General features: G+C 38.8%; 1 protein-coding gene across 5 annotated transcripts in view; it reads right to left on the bottom strand.

Annotated features, from left to right (window-relative positions):
- LOC110262092 (uncharacterized) overlaps positions 1-20,364 on the bottom strand; it is a 180,074-nt gene that overhangs the window by 19,342 nt on the left and 140,368 nt on the right. For 3 of the 5 annotated variants that reach the window (XR_014812464.1, XR_014812465.1, XR_014812466.1), the window contains exon 5: positions 14,290-14,421. Coding sequence is in view for 2 of the 5 variants with exons in the window: in XM_084972079.1 (XP_084828205.1) it covers positions 11,015-14,421 (3,407 nt within the window). In the remaining 3 variants the exon portion in view is untranslated. Of the gene's footprint in view, positions 1-9,312; positions 14,422-20,364 lie in introns of those variants that run through there. The other 2 variants (XM_084972079.1, XM_084972078.1) reach the window with 1 other exon arrangement.

Below are 20,364 nucleotides of genomic sequence, written 5' to 3'. Positions count from 1 at the left end.
CAGTAGGTTTAGGAGTGGAGCAGGAAACCAGGGACACACCCAAGAATAGGAGACAAGATCTACAAGGCAGGTGCCCTCACCAAAGCTTCATCCTGGGGTGGGGAAGAGGGATGTGGGTGGGTAGGGCACATTGTCCTGCATGGAGAAACCCTAGAACACCAGAGAAGGAAAGGGGCCCTGAGCTCATGGTGAATAGTTGTGATTTGAAGAGGATGGAGGGAGCCATTTTGTTACCATTTAGTTCTGTGATTGTTCCTGTCATAACAAAGTCTTTCTTTGAGTTCCCATTGTGGCACAGTGATTAACAAATCTGACTAGGAACCATGAGGTTGAGGGTTCAATCTCTGGCCTTGCTCAGTGAGTTAAAGATCTGGCATTGCCATGAGCTATGGTATAGGTTGCAGATGTGGTTCAGATCCCAAGATGCTGTGGCTCTGGTATAGGCCTGGTGGCTACAGGTCCAATTAGACCACTAGCCTTGGAACCTGCATACGCCTCGGTAAGTGGCCCTAAAAAGGACAAAACAACAAAGCCTTTCTTGTAGTGAGGCATACTGAAGGGAGAGCACAGAAGAGCACTGTGGTCAATCAGAATTCTATCTTAACACTTCTCCCCTCTCACTGGCCAGAAAGAGGGAAGCAAAATCCTGGCCTTTGCTTCTGAGGAGGAAATGAAATGACTTGGAGGTCAGAGGGAAGGAGGATTGGGTGGATAATATATGTGACCATCTACTTTGTAAAAAAAAAAAAAAAAAAAAAAAGGAAAGAAAGAAAAGAAAAAGAAAAGAAATTTTGGGAGATTGAAATAAGATTTTAGTGCTGAGTTCACTTCACCTTATCAGACACTATAGGCTAGATCACTGGTGACTGTTTTCTCTGAGTCCAGCTCTCCCTGTTTGATAAAGCTTGATCTTCCATGAAATGAGATCATTATGTTAAAAGACTACTGTGGCCCTCTTCTGGCCCAGAATTCTATGCTCTTTTCTCTGCCTACATTTGGGGTCTACACTGCATATATGTGTCTAACCAGAATGAATATTACAGGTATTTCTGTGCTGAGTTAGTATCATTCCAGACAAAGGTAAAAAAAAAAAAATGTTTTAGTAAGCTTGTGCTGTCTTATCACAAGTATAGTTTTTATTAGGCATTTTGAAATATTAAAAGCAGAACAGTACTGTTCAGCAGTTATCACGTGTGTATTTTATGCCTGCCCTGTCCCAAGTGCTTTATATGCACTTCATAGTACTGGCCTGAAATAGGTACATTCTAACCCTCATTTGACAAGTAAGGAAAATGAGGCAAAAGAGGTTCATTAAGCAACTTATCTAAAGTTATACAGCCTATATGTGATACAGCTAGTTCACTGTACAGCAGAAATTGATGGAACAGTATAAATCAACTCTAATAAAAATTTTTGTTAAAAAGAGAAAGAGGCAGTATTTGAACTTGTGAAGTCTGATTCTGGGGTTTGAGCTCTTAATGACTAGCTTGGAGGAATGTGGAGAAACAGGCTTTCTTTGTACTTATTGACAGTTGTTAGTATAATTTAAGCATGTGACTTTTTAACGTGGAGTAGATTGACAGTGGCGGTATAATAGCTAATGGCATGGTGGTTTGCACAGGTCTGTGACACCCTTTTCTAAATTAGTTTTCTTTTGTGTTTTGAGGGTTTATTTATTTATTTTAGTCTTTTCAGGGCCACACCCAGTGCAGCATATGGAGGTAACCAGGCTAGGGTCAAATCAGAACTGTAAATTCCAGCCTAAACCAAAGACACAGCAATGTGGAATCCAAGCACACAGTCACCTCCAGTAATGTCCCATGAAAATGTGCTGCACAACCTAGAGCCAAGATCTGCTTCATCCACCAGTGGGCAGGCAACAGCCCCTTAAACAAGGAAACCTGCACAAGCCTCCAGACCAGTCTCATACACCAATACACAGACATCAGAAGTGAGATAATATACTGCAGTCTACAGAACTGGGTCCATAAACACAGGCACAACCTATCATGGGACTGGATGGTCCCTGACCATTTGGTGATAAGAGGGGAGTGTACTACTGGCACACAGACAACATCCCATACAGAGGACCACTTTTCCAAGGTCAGAAACATAAAAAGTCTACTGCATACACAAAATACAATTAGAAGTTTAAACAAAAGAAGATGGCAAAGGAATATACTCCAGGTGAAGGAACAAGATAAAACCTCAGAGGAACTAAGTGAAGTGGACATATGCAATCTACACAAGAGTCAGAGTAAAGATTCTAAAGGTGATCCAGGAACTCAGAAAAAGATCATATGGACAGAGCATGAAAGTACAATAAGTTTTTGCAAAAAGTTAGAAAACATAAAAAAAAGAGCTGCAGAATGTAATAACTGAAACAAAAAAAAATACTACAAAGGAATCAATTGCTGAATAAATTAAACAGAAGAATACATCAGTGATCTGGAAGACAGAGTGGTAGAAATTGATGGTATGAAACACAATAAAGAAAAAAGAATGAAAAGAAATGAGGAATGCCCTGGAGATATCGAGGATAATGTCAAACATAAGAGCATCTACATTACAGGGGTCTCTGAAGGAGAAGATGGAAAGGGCCTGAGAAATTATTAAAGAGATAGTAGTTCAACTTGTCTAACATGGGATAGGAAATGGTCACTGAAATCCAGAAAGTGCAGAGTCCCCTACAGGATTAACCGAAGGAGGAACATGCTGAGACACATAGTAATCAAATGGAAGAAAAATTAAACACAGAGAAAATATTCAAAATAACTAAGGAAAAGCAATAAATAACATACAAAGGAATTCCCATGAGGCTATCCTCTGATTTCTCAGAAGACATTTTGCACATCAGAAAGGAGTGCCACAAGATATGTAAATTGATGAAAGGGGAAAAAATCCACAACCAAAACATACTACCCAGCCAGGCACACATCCATATTTTATGGAGAATTCAAATACTTTATATATAAACAAAATTAAAAGAAATATCTACACACCACCCTACCTTTAAAACAAATGCTAAAGAACTCCTCTAAGTGCAAAAGACCACAGGTAGAAACAAGAAAATTATGAAACAGAAAACTAAGAAATTTTCTCAGTTGTAAAGGCAAACATACAAACATCCCCAAATATGATATCAAAACCAGGAATCACGAGAGAAGAGTATAAATGCAGGGCATATGAAATTAAAGTGATTAGCAATGTAAAAAAAATCATATATGTATGTAGACTACTATATTGCAACCTCGTGGTAATCGCAAAGCAAAAATCTATCATAGATAGAAAGCAAAAAAAAAAAAAAAGAAAGAAAGAAAGAAAGAAAAAGGATTCCAAACATTAAAGAAAATGTAGTCATCAAATCAAAAGATATGAGACCAAAAGAAGAAAGGAAGGGAGATCAGCAGAAGATGGCAGAGGTGTAGGTGGATAATACCTACTCCCAAAAATATATATTAAAAGCCCACATGTAGAACAATTCTCACAGTACATTTCTTGAACAATGAGAGAATAAATCAGTCTTGCTAAGAGACAAGAAAATCTCCATATACCTGGATTATGAGAAATCTAAGTCAAATGAAGAAGCAGAAGCAGCAATCCCAATTAAAAGAACAGGAGAACTTCCCTGAAGGAGCAAACAATGAAACCATCTAACACATATTCAGTTCAAAAAGGAGGTAAAGAAAATACTGAAGCAATTTAAAAAGTCCAGCAACATAAATGTGGATTACTGTAAAAAGGAACTAAAAACTGTAAGGAGGAGCCAAGAAAAATTAGAAAACTCCATTGCCATGATAAAAGCAGAGTTAAAGGCAATGAATAGCAGAAAGAATAACATGAAGGAACAAATAAGTAACTTGGAAGACAGAATACTGGAAATCACCCAACCATGACAGCAGACAGACAGCCAAAAGAACAGGAAGAAAACAATACAAGTGATCTTAGGGATTATATATAACATGTCGAACTGAGCATAGCAAGGATCCCAGCAGTTGAAGAGAGACAAAAAGGTGTTGAAAATGTACTTGAAGCCTAAAAATTTCCCAAACCTAAAAAAGGAAACAGATATCCAGGCACATGAAGCAGAGGTTCCCTAACAAGATGAACCCAAACAGACCTACATCAAGACATATTCTTTTTTAAAATAGCAAAAGTGAAAGATAAACAAAGTCTTCTAAAGGCAGCAAGAGAAAAGCAAAGCATTAATTACAAGGGAATCCCCATAAGGCTTTCAGCTTATTTCTCTACAGAAAAGCTGCAGGACAGAAGGGAGTGGCAAAATATAGTCAATGTTATAAAAGAAAAAAAATGAGAGTCTAGAGGAGGATGGTGGATGAGTAGGACATGAGGCTCACCTATTCCCAGAAATACATCAAGAATATATCTACGTGTGGAATTCTTCACACAGAACAGTCGCCAAACACTTGACAAAAGATCTCAGGATTATGATAGGGCAAGAAAACCTTCATGAAACCGTAAAGGAGAAAAGAAAGGAAAAAAAGAGAGAGGGGAGAGAAGGGAGATAGGACAGTCACCCCTAAGAGGGAGTTGGAAAGAGGAAAAGCTCCAGCACACTGGGGAGCTCCAGCACCAGTGAGGAGGCTGGCCTGGATAGAGGAGGAACTTTAGAGTACTGGAGGAGAACACAGCAACTGGTGTGAAGCAGTTAAAATAGAAACAATCCAGAAATCATCACTGCTATAGTGGCAAATGTATGGTGGTGCAAGTATCAGGAACTAAAATTCTGGCCTTAGAGTTTAGATACAAAGAGAGCTGGGGTTGAACATTCACAAATGGCCTGAAGGAACTTGAGTATAGGGGTACCACATTTGAGGGTGTAAGCTGAAGCAACGCCATCAGGACTAGAGAATAGGCACCATTGTTTGGGGTGCTGGAGAGAAGGAGTGGCTGCCTAGCAACAGATGGGGAGCAGCCTCATCCTTAGGGCTACAGAGAACTCAAGAGCAGGAGGAGTACCACCCTGGTGGCAGAGGGGGCATGACACAAGCTCTGCTGCTCCTGCCAGTGGCTCCCACTCTAGTGGAGCAAATTCCGTGCCCAAAGAGCCCCAAAAGGGCCATCAGTGCATGATCCCTGCAGGAGCTGCAAAGTGCCCAAGGGGGAAAAGCACAAGCTCCATGCTTCTGCTCAGTGGTCCTGTGGGGGCCTGCACTAGTGGTGCCCACTCCATTTCATGCCAGGGGAGTCACATCAGGGCCACTGGTATACTTTCCTGTGGGAGCTACAGGCTACCTGGCTGGAGGAAAGCACAAGCTCCAAGGCTCCTGCCAGTGACCCTGTGGGGTCCATGCCAGTGGCACTCCTTGCATGCCAAGGGAGCTATGGGAAGCCCATTGGTACACATTCTGACCTATAGAGATCCTTCATGCCTGCAGCCAGGTCAGGGGAGAGACCATCAGAAGTACACGTTCTCCTGCTCAACAGTCAGGGAGCAATTAGAGTATTCTCTAGCACCATATACAAAAATAAACTCAAAATGTATTAAACACATACATTTAAGGTCAGACACTATAAAACTCCTAGAGGAAAACAGAGGCAGAGTTCTCTTTGACATAAATCACAACATCTTGGTTGATTCACCTCCTAGAATAATGACAATAAAAACAAAAATAAGCCAATTAGAAACCAGTTAAACTCAAAAGCCTTTGCACACCACAGGACACCCCTGAAAAAATGAAAATACAACCCACAGAGCAGGAGAAAACCTTTGCAAAAGATTCAACTGATAAATGTTTTATCTGCAAAATATACAAGCAACTCATAACACTCAACAACAACAACAAACAACCCAATCAAAAAATGGACAAACACCTATATGACAGTTCTCCAAATAGGACATACAGATCACCAGCAGGCACAGGAAAAAATGCTCAGCATCACTAATTATTAGACAAATGCAAATCAAAACTACAATGTTATGATACCTCATAGTAGTTAGAATGGCCATTAACATGTCAACAACAGCAACAACAACAACAAACAAATGCTGCAGAGGATGGGAAGAAAAGGGAGTCCTCCTACACTGTTGGTGGGAATGTAAATTGGTACAACCAGTATGGAAAATTTATGGAGGTTCCTTAGAAAACTAAGTATAGAATTACCCTATGTTCCAACACTTCCACTCCTGGGCATATATCCAGAGAAAACATTCATTTAAAAAGATACACGCACCTACATATTCATCACAGCACTAGTCACAAAAGACAAGACATGGAAAAAAACCCAAATGTCCACTGACATATGAATGGATTAAGAAGATGTGGTACACACACACACAATGGAATACTACTGAGCAATAAATAGATAATAAAATACCATTTGAAGCAACATGGATGGAACCAGAGATTCATACTAAGTGAAGTCAGAAAGAGAAAGACAAACACCACATGATATCACTTATATGTACAATCTGAAATATGGCCACATGATCCTATCTACAAAACAGTAAAAGATCATGGGCATGGAGAGCAGACTTGTGTTTGCAGAGGAGAGGAGGGAGAGAAGGGGATGGATGGGGAATTTGAGGTTGGTAGATGCCAAGTATTATATTTCAAACAGTTGGATAAGGGGGTTGTACTGTACGACACAAAGAAACTGTGAACAGTCATTTGGGTTAGAACATGATGGAAGACAGTATTACAAAAAGAGAATGTGTGTGTGTGTGTGTGTGTGTGTGTGTGTGTGTGTGTGTGTGTAGAACTGGATCACTTGGCTGTAAGCAGAAACTGAAAGAACACTGCATGTCAACTATGCTTTAATTGAAAAATTAAAACAATGATAACCGCCATGTCCTATCAGATTCACACATTCTCCTTTTTGCTGCATACAACATGGTTTGATGCTTGGCAGTGTGGCAACCATATGGACATTATGAGAGAACAGAAATCTGCACATCAAGACAGTTCCAGAGAAGTGAAAAAAGAGAAGGTAACTTATGTTTTCTCAGTCCTTTTATCAACTGTGAACATCAACCTATTCCCTGTGTACATAACACTAAATAGACATTCTTTTCTATAAATATGCATCAGCTACTTCTTGGTATAACTGAACATAAAATATTAACTATAGAAAAGGACACATTATCATATATCTTTACATCAATGCTAAATGGCAGCACAATCTTCAACCAAATCTCATCAAAGCAATGAGCACTGTTGAAGGCACTTTCCTCCTAATCCAGTCAAGATGTGTCAAAAGACAAAATGGGCTGTGAAAAATTGGGGACCATCTAGACAAGAAACTTTGCAAATGAAAAGTTCACTGCCTCTGATTGGTGAACTTCTCCTCCATCTAGGGGATCCCTTGGTCCAGAACCCAGAACTCATGACAAGACCATCCCACTGTTAAGAGAAAGTGAGAAAGGATCCTGCCACTGGAGGGTCAGTTCTCTGGAAGGTTATTCATTTAAAGGAGATGAAATTTATGTTGCAGTTACATAACTGGCAGTAGTTTTCTGTGAAATTTGTGAAAATTAGAACCCATGCCTTGCTGACCAGCCTATACACTGCCCAGAAGGCAGCTTCTTCTCCCAAATTGACTCCTCCATGTGACATTTTAAAGATGTCTTCACAAAGTTTGTTTCACTCATACTCCCCTTCCATCAAACTGCCACTGATTTAAGCTGGGAAAATGCAATAATCTAAAGAAATTTAGGGTTACCAATGAGGAAGGTGGAAGAGAGGGATGAATGTGGGATTTGCAAATGATATATGCACACTATTGTCCATGGAATGGATGGTTTGTAGGAACCTACTGTATAGCACAGGGAACTCTTCTCAATATTCTGATAACCTATCTGAGAAAAAAATCTGAAAAATAGTGGACATATGTACATGTATAAATGAGTTCCTGTTGTACAAGAATTATCACCACATTGTATGTCTACTTCTATAAAACATCAAATTTTAAAAAAGGAAAGGAAGAAACAATAAGTGAAGAAAACTTTTCTTACTGTTCCTCTCAAATTAAGAAGGCAGTAATACAAGGTATAATTCATTTAAAATCACTCACAAAGGGATTATTCTCATCTTCAAAGTAATTTCTGTACACCATTACATTTAAAGAAAAACCTTTCTTCAAATGCCTGAGCATATCCTAAAATAAATAGTTAGTGAACCTTAGCAAATAAAAAAATCTAATCATTTCCATGAAGAACAGGCAAGCAAAAGAGACAGGATCTGCATGGGGAGCATCTCCCACCAGGTCTCGAGATAGGAAAATAATCTATTCAATTTAATGTAGAGAAAATAGATTTATATTACCAATATGTAGGTTTAGTTAATTTGGAAGTAATTCATGCAGAATTTTGAAATTACCAGTTGTGATCCAATATGTCTACATTCTTTCTAAAAGTGTGTACACACACCCTCTTCCTTTGTAGTTTACTTACTTCTAGTTATATCTCCATATTTCCATATGGCATTCCCTGTAGACAAAACCATGAAAATATGATGGGTCAAATAGAAATTATTGTCTCAGAATTCCAAAGTCTGGATGTTCATTGTTCTTGTGACTTTGCCAAATTAAATGTTTAAAATGAACACCCACAAATGCATGGGGATTACAGGTACAACAGAAAAGGAACTCAAAGAAGATGAGTTTAGGACTCACATTCCCTAAAATATTCAATAGCTGGTTCATGCCTGAAGCCCAAAGTAAGATGCAGGGAGAGGCAGTGGCAGTAATTTGGTGCATGCATTTATCAGGGACAATGATTGAAGTGTGGGGGACTTCCTGGTATAAATGTGTATTGTTGAATGAAAACCCAAATGAGTAGGATTTTCATACTCTGAGGAGTCTTATTGAAGGCATCCATGAAAAGAGGAACCAGAACTTCTCCGGAAGACTGTGGATCACAAGGGTTGCTAGGGAGACAGAGCAAGAACTTGCATTTGCTTCTGAGTTTGCAGCTTTTTTCAAGTGCATATGCTCACAAGAATGGCTGGTGTGTAAGTTTGCATTACCCGCAGGCTGCCCAGGTACACAAAATGTGTGCTGATGAAGCAATATCAGGACACAGTTTAGGTAAGATTTCAACAATTCTCCTGATAATCTTTATCATAACCACCATAACTTGCCAGTCCTTAAAAAAATGAAATACCATATACAACTTACGAAACATAAAATTATTTGAGTTTTGAGGCCAGTAGGAAAAGGAGTAATTACAGATGTCATCCTATTATTTAATCAAATAGGTTACTGTTACCATCTGACACCTAAAACCTTAAATAATGTGGATGGTTTCATCCCAGTGGTGTGATAACACTTCATTAATTACACATCAAGTTACCATGTTAAAAAAACCATTCAGTTTAATTAAATAAAATATACTCATTTCACAAAAAATGTACAGGAAACTTTTCACAATGCACTGTATGATCCTAGATCAAAATACAGAATATCAGAAATCAGAAGCATTCTTGTCCTTCAAATACATGGCTCTGAGGATTTTGATTTCTAGGGTTTACACAACAGAGGTGAATTCTTTAGTGAACACGGATGTACATTAGTTTTACTACTATTAAGCAAAGAGTTAACTATTTTTCTTGAATAACTGTGACAATGTCTTTATTTCAAACATGTCAACAGACATTCATGAGTTCTACTGCTTTTATGAAGATACATCAGATTTTGTACAAACTGACATCTTTTTAACATGAAAAAGCAGTTGGAACAGATATTTCAATTGTGGAGTGATCTTGTTACATAATTACAAAGAATGATTTCCAAAACACTAAAAAATGGTGATTTTAAATCAATCCTACATACCATCTCCACTAAGGTTTTCTTACACATTTATATGACCGGATCTTTAAACTTCCATGGAGTATTAGATAGAAATATTCCTCACCTAATGTGGAAGGGCTCCTCTTGTCTTTGAAGCCACAACCATGAAAAACAAAATTCACATACATACTAGGAATAAAATGCATAGCATTTAGTAATTTGAGAATTGAATTACAAGCATTTTTTTTTTTTTGTCTAATAAGCCCAGATAATGTCCATAGAGATACACTGATGAGAATGATACCAGCCCAAACATTCCTCCCCTTAATCCTCTTGTCCATACTGAGGTTTTTAGTGTTTCCACTGTGGCTTATTTGTTTAAGTTCTGAGTTAGAGAAATTTCCAAAGAGTTATTGACTGAATGCATTCTCCTATGCATTCCCTGTAGGGAGTTAGAGTTGATTTTCAATAAACACTCCCCTATAATTTTCACAGAATTAAATTTTCTTTCCTGTAAGAACTCTCTGGTGTTCTCTAAAGTGTGTATTTAGTAGAAACAAACTTTATCACATATTACACTGGCAAGATTTCCCTCCATTGCACATTTTCTGATGTTAAGACAGGTGAAACCTCTGATGAAGGGCATTGTCACACTCTCCACATCTGTGAAGTTTTTCCCCAGTATGTATTTCCTGATGTCTAGAAAGTACTGAATGCTGTTTATAGGATTTGTTGCATTTTTTATACTTGTCAAGCCTCCTTGTACTTACTATGAACTCTCTGATGTTGAATGAGATATGAGTGATAGGTAAAGGTTTGGCCAGGAGTTGCCAAACCTAACTAGGAAGCATGAGGTTACACATTTGATCTCTGACCTTGCTCAGTGGGTTAAGGATCCAGTGTTACCATGAGCTGTGTTGGAGGTTGCAGACTTGGCTTGGATCCCACATTGCTGTGGCTGTGGTGTAGGCTGGTGGCTACAGCTCAAATTAGACCCCTAGCCTGGGAATCTCCATATGTCACAGGTGTGGCCCTAGAAAAATAAAAAATAAAAAAGACAAAAAAGGTAAAGGCTTTGTCACATTGATTACAATTGTATGGTTTTGACCCAGGATGGATTCCCTGATGCTGAGTGAGGCTTGCATGGCACTTTAAAGTTTTGTCATAGTCTGTACATTTTGTAAGGCTTCTCTCCAGTGTGAGGTCACCAATACTGATTAAAACCTGACTGCTGACCAAAGGCTTTGCCACATTCTGTACATTTTTAAGACTTCTCTCCAGAATGAGATCTCTGATGCCGAGTTAGATGAGAATGCCAATTAAAAGCTTTGCCACATTCTGTACATCTGTAAGGCTTCACTCCAGCATGAGAATTCAGATGCTCGGTAAGATGAGAATGGCGATTAAAGGCTTTGCCACATTCTGTACATTTGTGAGGCTTCTCTCCAGTATGAGCTCGCAGATGCTCAGTAAGATGAGAATGGCGATTAAAGGCTTTGCCACATTCTGTACATTTGTAGGGCTTCACTCCAGTATGAGATCTCAGATGCCGAGTAAGAGATGAATGTTGATTAAAAGCTTTGCCACATTCTATACATTTGTGAGGATTCGCTCCAGCATGAGAATTCAGATGCTCAGTGAGATGAGAATGCTGATTAAAGGCTTTACCACATTCTGTACATTTGTGAGGCTTCTCTCCAGTATGAGAACTCAGATGCCGAGTAAGAGATGAAGGCCAATGAAAAGCTTTCCCACATTCCGTACATTTGTGAGGCTTCTCTCCAGTATGAGATCTCAGATGCTGAGTAAGTTGAGAATGCCAATGAAAGGCTTTGCCACATTCTGTACATTTGTGAGGCTTCTCTCCAGTATGAGAACTCAGATGCTGAGTAAGATGAGAATGCCGATTAAAGGCTTTACCACATTCTGTACATCTGTAAGACTTCACTTCAGCATGAGAATTCAGATGCTCAGTAAGATGTGAATGCCGATTAAAGGCTTTGCCACATTCTGTACATTTGTAAGGCTTCTCTCCAGTATGAGAACTCAGATGCCGAATAAGAGATGAATGCCAATGAAAGGATTTCCCACATTCTGTACATTTGTGAAGCTTCTCTCCAGTATGAGAACTCAGATGCCGAGTAAGAGATGAAGGCGAATGAAAGGCTTTGCCACATTCCTTACATTCATAAGGCTTCTCTCCAGTATGAGAACTCAGATGCTGAGTAAGAGATGAATGCCAATTAAAGGCTTTGCCACATTCTGTACATTTGTGAGGCTTCTCACCAGTATGAGAACTCAGATGCTGAGTAAGATGAGAATTCCGTTTAAAAGCTTTGCCACATTCTGTACATCTGTAAGGCTTCACTCCAGCATGAGAATTCAGATGCTCAGTAAGATGAGAATGGCGATTAAAGGCTTTGCCACATTCTGTACATTTGTGAGGCTTCTCTCCAGTATGAGATCTCTGATGCTCAGTAAGATGTGAATGCCGATTAAAGGCTTTGCCACATTCTGTACATTTGTGAGGCTTTTCTCCAGTATGAGATCTCTGATGCCGAGTAAGAGATGAAGGTGAATGAAAGGCTTTGCCACATTCTGTACATTTGTGAGGCTTCTTTCCAGTATGAGAACTCAGATGCTGAGTAAGATGAGAATGCTGATTAAAGGCTTTGCCACATTCTGTACATTTGTGAGGCTTCTCACCAGTATGAGATCTCAGATGCTGAGTAAGAGATGAATGCCGATTAAAGGCTTTACCACATTCTGCACATCTGTAAGGCTTCACTCCAGCATGAGAATTCAGATGCTGAGTAAGATGAGAATGCCGATGAAAGGCTTTGCCACATTCTGTACATTTGTGAGGCTTTTCTCCAGTATGAGATCTCTGATGCTCAGTAAGATGTGAATGCCGATTAAAGGCTTTCCCACATTCCGTACATTTGTGAGGCTTTTCTCCAGTATGAGAACTCAGATGCCGAGTAAGAGATGAAGGCCAATGAAAGGCTTTGCCACATTCTGTACATTTGTGAGGCTTCTCACCAGTATGAGATCTCAGATGCTGAGTAAGAGATGAATGCCGATTAAAGGCTTTACCACATTCTGAACATCTGTAAGGCTTTGCTCCAGCATGAGAATTCAGATGCTGAGTAAGATGAGAATGCCGATTAAAGGCTTTGCCACACTCTGTACATTTGTGAGGCTTCTCTCCAGTATGACATCTCAGATGCTCAGTAAGATGAGAATGGCGATGAAAGGCTTTGCCACATTCTGTACATTTGTGTGGCTTCTCTCCAGAATGAGAACCCAGATGCTGAGTAAGATGAGAATGACAATGAAAGGATTTGCCACATTCTGTACATTTATAAGTCTTCTCTGCAGTATGAATTCTCTGATGCTCAAAAAGATGCGATCGCCGTCTAAAGGCTTTGCCACATTCTGTGCATTTGTAAGGCTTCTCTGCAATATGAATTCTCTGATGCTCAGAAAGACATGAACACCGTCTAAAGGCTTTGCCACATTCTGTGGATTTGTGAGGCTTCTCTGCAGTATGAATTACATGATGTCTAGTAAAGGCTGAACACCATGTAGATTCTTCACATTTGTCAGGTTTCCCTCCAGTTTGTTTTTTCGTATCTCTTCGCAGATTTAATGACTGATTACAGACTTTCTCACATTCTTCACACTTGCATCCTTCCTTCCTGGTAGGATGATGTTGATATTGAGTAACTCTTGAAGCCTGGCTAAAAACTTTGCCACACTCACAAAAATGGCAAGCTTTCTCTCTAATACAAATTCTCTGATATGTAGTGAGATATGAGCTTTGAGAAATGAACTTCCCATGTTTATTTCTTACTGACTGCTTCTCTGAAAATTGAGTTCCCTGAAGTTTCATGAGATTTGAGTCTGGGTCAAAGTTAGTCTGAGATTCAATGCAGGCATCACTTCTTGTTCCAGTGTGTATACTCTTATAATTACTGAATACACAGCTCTTGCTGAAGGCCTTGCTCACTTTAATACACATGGCATGTTGGTCTATATCAACTATATTATCACACCCATTGATTAATGATGGTTGGATCAAGACCCCCCCATTAGTGGCAACATTAGGGATGTCAGAACAATGAGGAAATATTTGTTGGTTGAAGAGTGATGAACCCTTGCTATTAGATCTCCTGATTTGATCACTTTGGGGGGGTTTCCCCCCATTTTGAAACCTCTGGTGCTCATAAATGTTTGAATGAATGTTTCGTCCAAGCATACATTCATGTTTTGCATCATCATTTGTAGTACAGTCTATAGGATTATCCTGATTTTCCAAATTTCCTTTCAGAGAAGATCTATGTTTCAATAAATAACATGGGTCTTTGCTTACAAAAATATATTTTTCTGCCAATGGTATTGACTTAAAGTGGAGTTTTTCACAGTTTGATTTACATCCTTGATCTCTTTTAGCAGTAACATTTTCCTTGTGGATAAAAGTCCCAGTAGGAGCATGTGCATCATAACAACCTTCCTGCCCTTCACACGCCCCCTTACCTTCGCTGCCTATAATTACATCAAAAGTGCCAACAGGAGAGCTTTCATATTTTCCCAGCAGCATTGTTTGCAAGAAATGTTCCATGCCTGGCTTATGTGGCATCAAACCCTGGGTGTCATGAGAAGACAGAGCTGAAAGATAACAAAAACAAATTATCCAAAATTATGGTTTTCATTGAACATGCTTGACAATTTCATGTACAATGGACAACTGCTTAGCTAGATTAAAAAATAAAACAGAGAAGCATCAACTGAAATCAGAAGTGAAAGCAGAGATCCTATAAGTGACACCACAGAAATAAAGGTGTGTATAGGATGATACTATGAGTATGTGTATACCAACAAATTGGACACTTCACAAAAGGTATGAATTTCCAGGGAGATACAACCTATTTAGATTTCAGCATGAAGAAATAAATCATCACAACAAACCTAAAACTATTAAGTAGACTCAAATATTAATTGTAAAGAATCCCCAAAAGAGAACATGTCTGGATTCGATACCTCAACAGGATAATTCCAACTCAGGAAAAAAAGAAAATGACAACTATGAATTCTACACAAATATATCCAAAGTTTGAGTAGAAGTAAAATTATGCAAAGACTGTTTATGAAGCCAATATTAAGCAATATGAAAAGTAAGCAAAGACACTAGAAATGAAAATTTAACAAAAGAAAAAAAATCCCACAAAATTAGAACCCAATACTTGAATAAATACTGATTCAAATGTTCTGAACAAAATACTAGAAATGTGAACTCCAAACCTCATTACAAGAATTATACAGCAAAAATAATCCAGAATTATTTATGAAAGCAAGGGGGTTGATTAGTAATTTAAGAAATTAGGTGCACATACACAGAGTTAAGATCATACTACAGAATTATATCAAATGAAATAGATAAGTAGAAATATTACATATCATATCATGACTGGTATAATGAAATCAGGGATTGACAGTAATACATAAATATAATAAAGATTATGTAAGAAAAACACAGAGTCATCGTAATGATCAATAGTAGAAGACTTAAAGTCTGTATATATGAAAATTTTAAAAATGAACACACTCATAGTTTTGATTAAAATTAGTACTTGATTTTTTCAAACCAAGATGAGCAGGAAAAGAAATAAAAAGCCATCTAAACCAGGAAATATGGAGTAATGATCTCTATTCACATATGGTAAGGACAGTCAAACTAAAAAATGTAAATACGGAGCTCCTGTCGTGGCTCAGTGGTTAATGAATCTGACTAGGAACCATAAGATTGTGGGTTTGAACCCTGGCCTCGAGCAGTGGGTTAAAGATCCAGCATTTCGATGAGCTGTGGTGTAGGTTGCAGATGTGCCTGAATCCTGTGTTGCTGTGGCTCTGGTGTAGGCCGGCAGCTACAGCTCTGATTAGACCCCTAGCCTGGGAACCTCATATGCCAGGGGAGCAGCCCTAGAAAAGGCAAAAAAAAAAAAAAAAAAAAAGAATGAAATAAACAGATTATATGAAAACTAGTAGAAAATGAAGAATAAAATAAAACTTTGGGAATTCTCGTTGTGGCACAGTGGTTAACGAATCCAACTAGGAACCATGAGGTTCCGGGTTCGGTCCCTGCCCTTGCTCAGTGGGTTAACAATCCGGCGTTGCCGTGAGCTCTGGTGTAGGTTGCAGATGCGGCTCAGACCCCGCGTTGCTGTGGCTCTGGCATAGGCCAGTGGCTACAGCTCCGATTCGACCCCTAACCTGGGAACCTCCATATGCCACGGGAGCGGCCCAAAGAAATAGCAAAAAGACAAAAAAACAAAAAAAAAAAAAAGAAAACTTTGTATATACTACTAACAGGAAGTAATAAAAAAAACATTACTAAAGTTATTTGCTTCCATATTAGTATTCAAGAGTATAAAATAGTGTTTAATTAATAAAGGCAGTGAAATATTTTTACGATGAAAATCATAAAATATTGCTGAAAAACACTACAGAAGACATTTTAAAAATGAACACCACATATTCCATGCTCCTGAATGAGAATAATTAACATCGTTAACTGTCAACGCTACCCAAGTTGATCAACAGATTCAAAGGAAACTCTTTCAAAATCAAAACAACAATTTTGATGAAAATACAAAAGCTCCTTCTAAAATGTATCTGCAATATCAAAAAACACTAAAAATCCCAAACACCCAGGTAAGGAAAGTGGAGCATTGGAGGCATGACACTTCCTGATTTTAACATCTACTGCAAAGGCACAGTGATCAAAGACACAATAATCAGTGTTGTCAATAGAGTACAACATGCAGACGGAAAGAGAAGACTGCAACAGCATGGAGAGCAGCCATAAAATCTCTTATATTTATGGGCAAATAATCTTCCACAAAGGGGCATATACCACACAATGGGAAATGCATTGTCTCAAAACAAATGGTGTTGGGAAAGATGGATGTTCACAAGTGAAACAAGGAAGGTAGACCCTTGCCTAGCACAACCCACAACTGTAACTCAAATAGGATTGAAGCCGTATAGAGAGAGATCATTATAAATATCACAGAAGAAAACATAAAAGTTAATGGAATTTGATTGGGCAATAATTTCTTGGATATGAAAGTGAAAGCTCAGTCAACTAAAGCAGTAGATTCATCTTAAAGGGAAGTTCAGAGCAATACAGGCCTTGCTCAAAAAACAGTGAAACTATGAAATAAGCAAGCTAATCTACCACCTCCATGAATTAGAAAAACAAACAAAACCAAAAGTCATTGAAGCACGTAATAAAGATCAGAGAGGAAGTAACTAGAACAGAAGTACAAAATAGGAGTTCCCATGGTGGATCAGTGGGTTAAGAACCTGATAGAGTGTCCATGAGGATGAGGGTTTCATGACTGGCCTCGGTCAGTGGGATGAGGATCTGACAATGCCAGAAGCCATGGTTTAGGAGGCATATGCAGCTTGGATCAGGCGTGGCTGTGGCTGTGGTATAGGCTGGCAGCTGCAGCTCCAACTTGACCCCTATCCCAGAACTTCTGTATGCTATAAGTGGAGCTGTAAATTTTTTATTAAATTAAATACAATTTTAAAAGATTAATAAAACAAGGTTACAATTTGTCAAAAGGGTAAACAATATTGACAAACTTCTGGCCATGCTCACCAAGACAGAATTCACATAAAATAAGAGTGAAAGGGAGAAATAGCAACTGATAATCATGGACATTTAAATAATCATAGGAAAACACCATGAACAATTATATGCTGATAAATTCAACAAGCTACAAGAAATGAACAACTTTCTGGAGGCACAGAGACCACCAAAACTGAATCAAAAAGAAATGGATAGTCTGAACAGACCATCACTAGACATGAGAAAGTATCTGTAAAAAACTAAACAATCAAAAACAAACCCCCTCTGACAAACAAAAGTCCAGAACCAGATGCCTTCACAGGAGAATTCTACCAAACATGAAGAGAAGAATTTATATTAATTTTTCTCATATGCTTCCAAAAAACTGATGAGGAGGGAACACTCCCAAGACAGTCGATAAACTCACCATCACCTTGATACCAAAACCAGACTAGGATACCACAGAAAAACAAAATTACAAGTCAATATCTTTGATGAATAGATGCAAAAATCCTCCACAACATATGAGGAAACAGAATGCAATGGCATGTAAAAAGATCACATACCACAACCTAGAAGGACTCATCTCCACTTCACAAGGATGGTTTAACATACACAAATCAATGAATGGGATACACCACAAAGTAAAAGACAAAAACCACATGGCCATCAAAATAGACGCAGAAAAAGCACTTGACAAAATTCAACAACCATCCAGGAGAAAATCCTTTACCATGGTCGGTATAGAGGAGCAGAACATGATAAAACTTATCTAGGACAAACTCACAGCCAATACAATACTCAACAGTGAAAGACTGAAAGCCTTCCCGCCTAATAGGGTACCAGGCAAGGATCTCCAATCTCCAATTCTCCACAACATAACATCGGAATTCCTAGCCACAGCAATCAGACAAGACAAAGGAAGTAAAGGTATCAACCTTGGATAGGAACATGGAAAACTCACTATGTGGATCTGACATGACATTTGAGAGAGGAAACTCAGAAGATGGCACAAACTCTACTAGAACAGATAAATGAATTCAGCAAGGCAGCAGGAGACAAAATTAATACACAGAATTCAGGTGCATTTCTCTACACCAACAATTAAATATCAAAAAATTGAAATACAGAGTTCCCATCATGGCTCAGCAGTTTGCAAACCCAACTAGCATCCATGAAGATACAGGTTCGATTCCTGGCTTTGCTGGTTGGGTTAATGATCCCGAGTTGCCATGAACTGTGGTGTAGGTCAAAGATGTGGCTTGGATTCTGCATTGCTGTGGCTCTGGCATGGACCGGTAGCTACAGTTCCAATTGGACCCTTAGCTTGGGAATCTCCATATGCCACAGGTGCAGCTCCAAAAGCAAAAAAAGCCAAAAAAAAATTTAAATATACACAAGATCTCAAAAAATCATACAGCCCCCAAAATAAAATGCTTACTAATAAACCTGAGCAAAGAATTAAAGCCCTATAGAGTAAAAACTTTAAAATTAATAAAGTCCACTCTCCAGGGTGATTATCTGTTTCTACCTGACAGACAACATCATCTGTGCCATATTTTAGATTTGACATATAAATGATATCAAATGGTTTTTGTCTTTCTCTAACTTACTCCCCTTAGTTTCAGAATCTCTAGTGGCATCCTTGTGGCTGCAAATGGCATTATTTTGTCATTTTCATGGCCGAGGAGTCTTCCACTGTGTGTGTGTGTGTGTGTGTGTGTGTGTGTGTGTGTGTGTGTGTGTGTGTGTGTGTGTGTGTGTGTGTGTATAGCATTTGAATTCCTAGCCACAGCAATCAGACAAGACTCCTGTTTCATCCTTTCACATTCATCCATTGTTGGACGCTTAGGTTGTTTCCATGTCTTAAGATATTGTGAATTGTGCTGCAGTCAACATAGAGGTGGATGTATCTTTTTCAATGAAAGTTTTGTCTGGATATATGCTCAGGAGTGGGATTGCTGGATCATATGGTTGTTCTATATTTAGTTTTCTGAGCAACTCTGCACTGTTTTCCATAGTCGTTGTATCAATGTATATTCCCACCAACACTGAAGGACGGTTTCATGTTCTGCACAACATCTTCAGCATTTGCCATTTGTAAGCTTGTTAAGGATGGCCATTCTGACTGACTGGAGGTGGTACCTCATTGCGGCTTTGATTTGCATTTCTCTACTAATCAGTGATGATAAACATTTCTTCATAGGCCCACTGGCTGACCATGTTTTCACTTCAGAAATGTCTATATATTTTTTTTTTTGTCTTTTTGGCATTTCTAGGGCCACTCCCATGGCATATGGATGTTCACAGGCTAGGGGTCTAATCGGAGCTGTAGCCACCAGCATATGCCAGAGCCACAGCACCAGCAGCTCTGAGCCACATCTGCAACCTACACCACAGCTCACAGCAATGCCAGATCCTTAACCCACTGAGCAAGGCCAAGGATCAAACCCCCAACCTCATGGTTCCTAGTTGGATTCATTAGCCACTGAGCCATGACAGGAACTCCCAGAAATGTGTATTTAGGTCCATTTTTCAATGCAGTTGTTTGTGTTTTTTTGCTGTTTTAGTTTATGCATTTTTTGGTCTATTTTGGAGGTTAGGCCCTCATCTCTTGCCTCATTTGCAAAGATCGTATCCCATACTCTGGGGTTGTCTTTTCACTTTTGTAAATGGTTTGCTTTGCTGTGCAAAAGCCTTTGAGTTTACTTAGGTCCTACTCATTTATTTTTGTTTTTATTGACCTTATTCCAGGAGATGAAGCAGACAAGATGTTGCTGTAATTTAGGTCAAAGGGCAAAGAGTGCTCTGCCTCTTTTCCTCTAGGACTTTTATAGCACCTGGCCTTACATTTAGGTCTTTCATACACTGCACTTATTTCTGCATATGGTTTTAGTATTCTAATTCTAATCTCTTCCATGTAGGTGTCCAGTTGTCACAGCACCACTTATTGAATGGACAATCTTTATTCCACT

Source organism: Sus scrofa, chromosome 8 (genome assembly GCF_054392235.1).
Source record: "Sus scrofa isolate SSC_HxYL_T2T_F1_AM1 chromosome 8, Sscrofa_HxYL_maternal_Yorkshire_Landrace_v2.0, whole genome shotgun sequence".
Lineage (NCBI taxonomy): Eukaryota > Metazoa > Chordata > Mammalia > Artiodactyla > Suidae > Sus > Sus scrofa.
The sequence above is the reverse complement of the archived record's forward strand: the minus strand, read 5'-3'. Positions and strand labels throughout refer to the sequence as shown.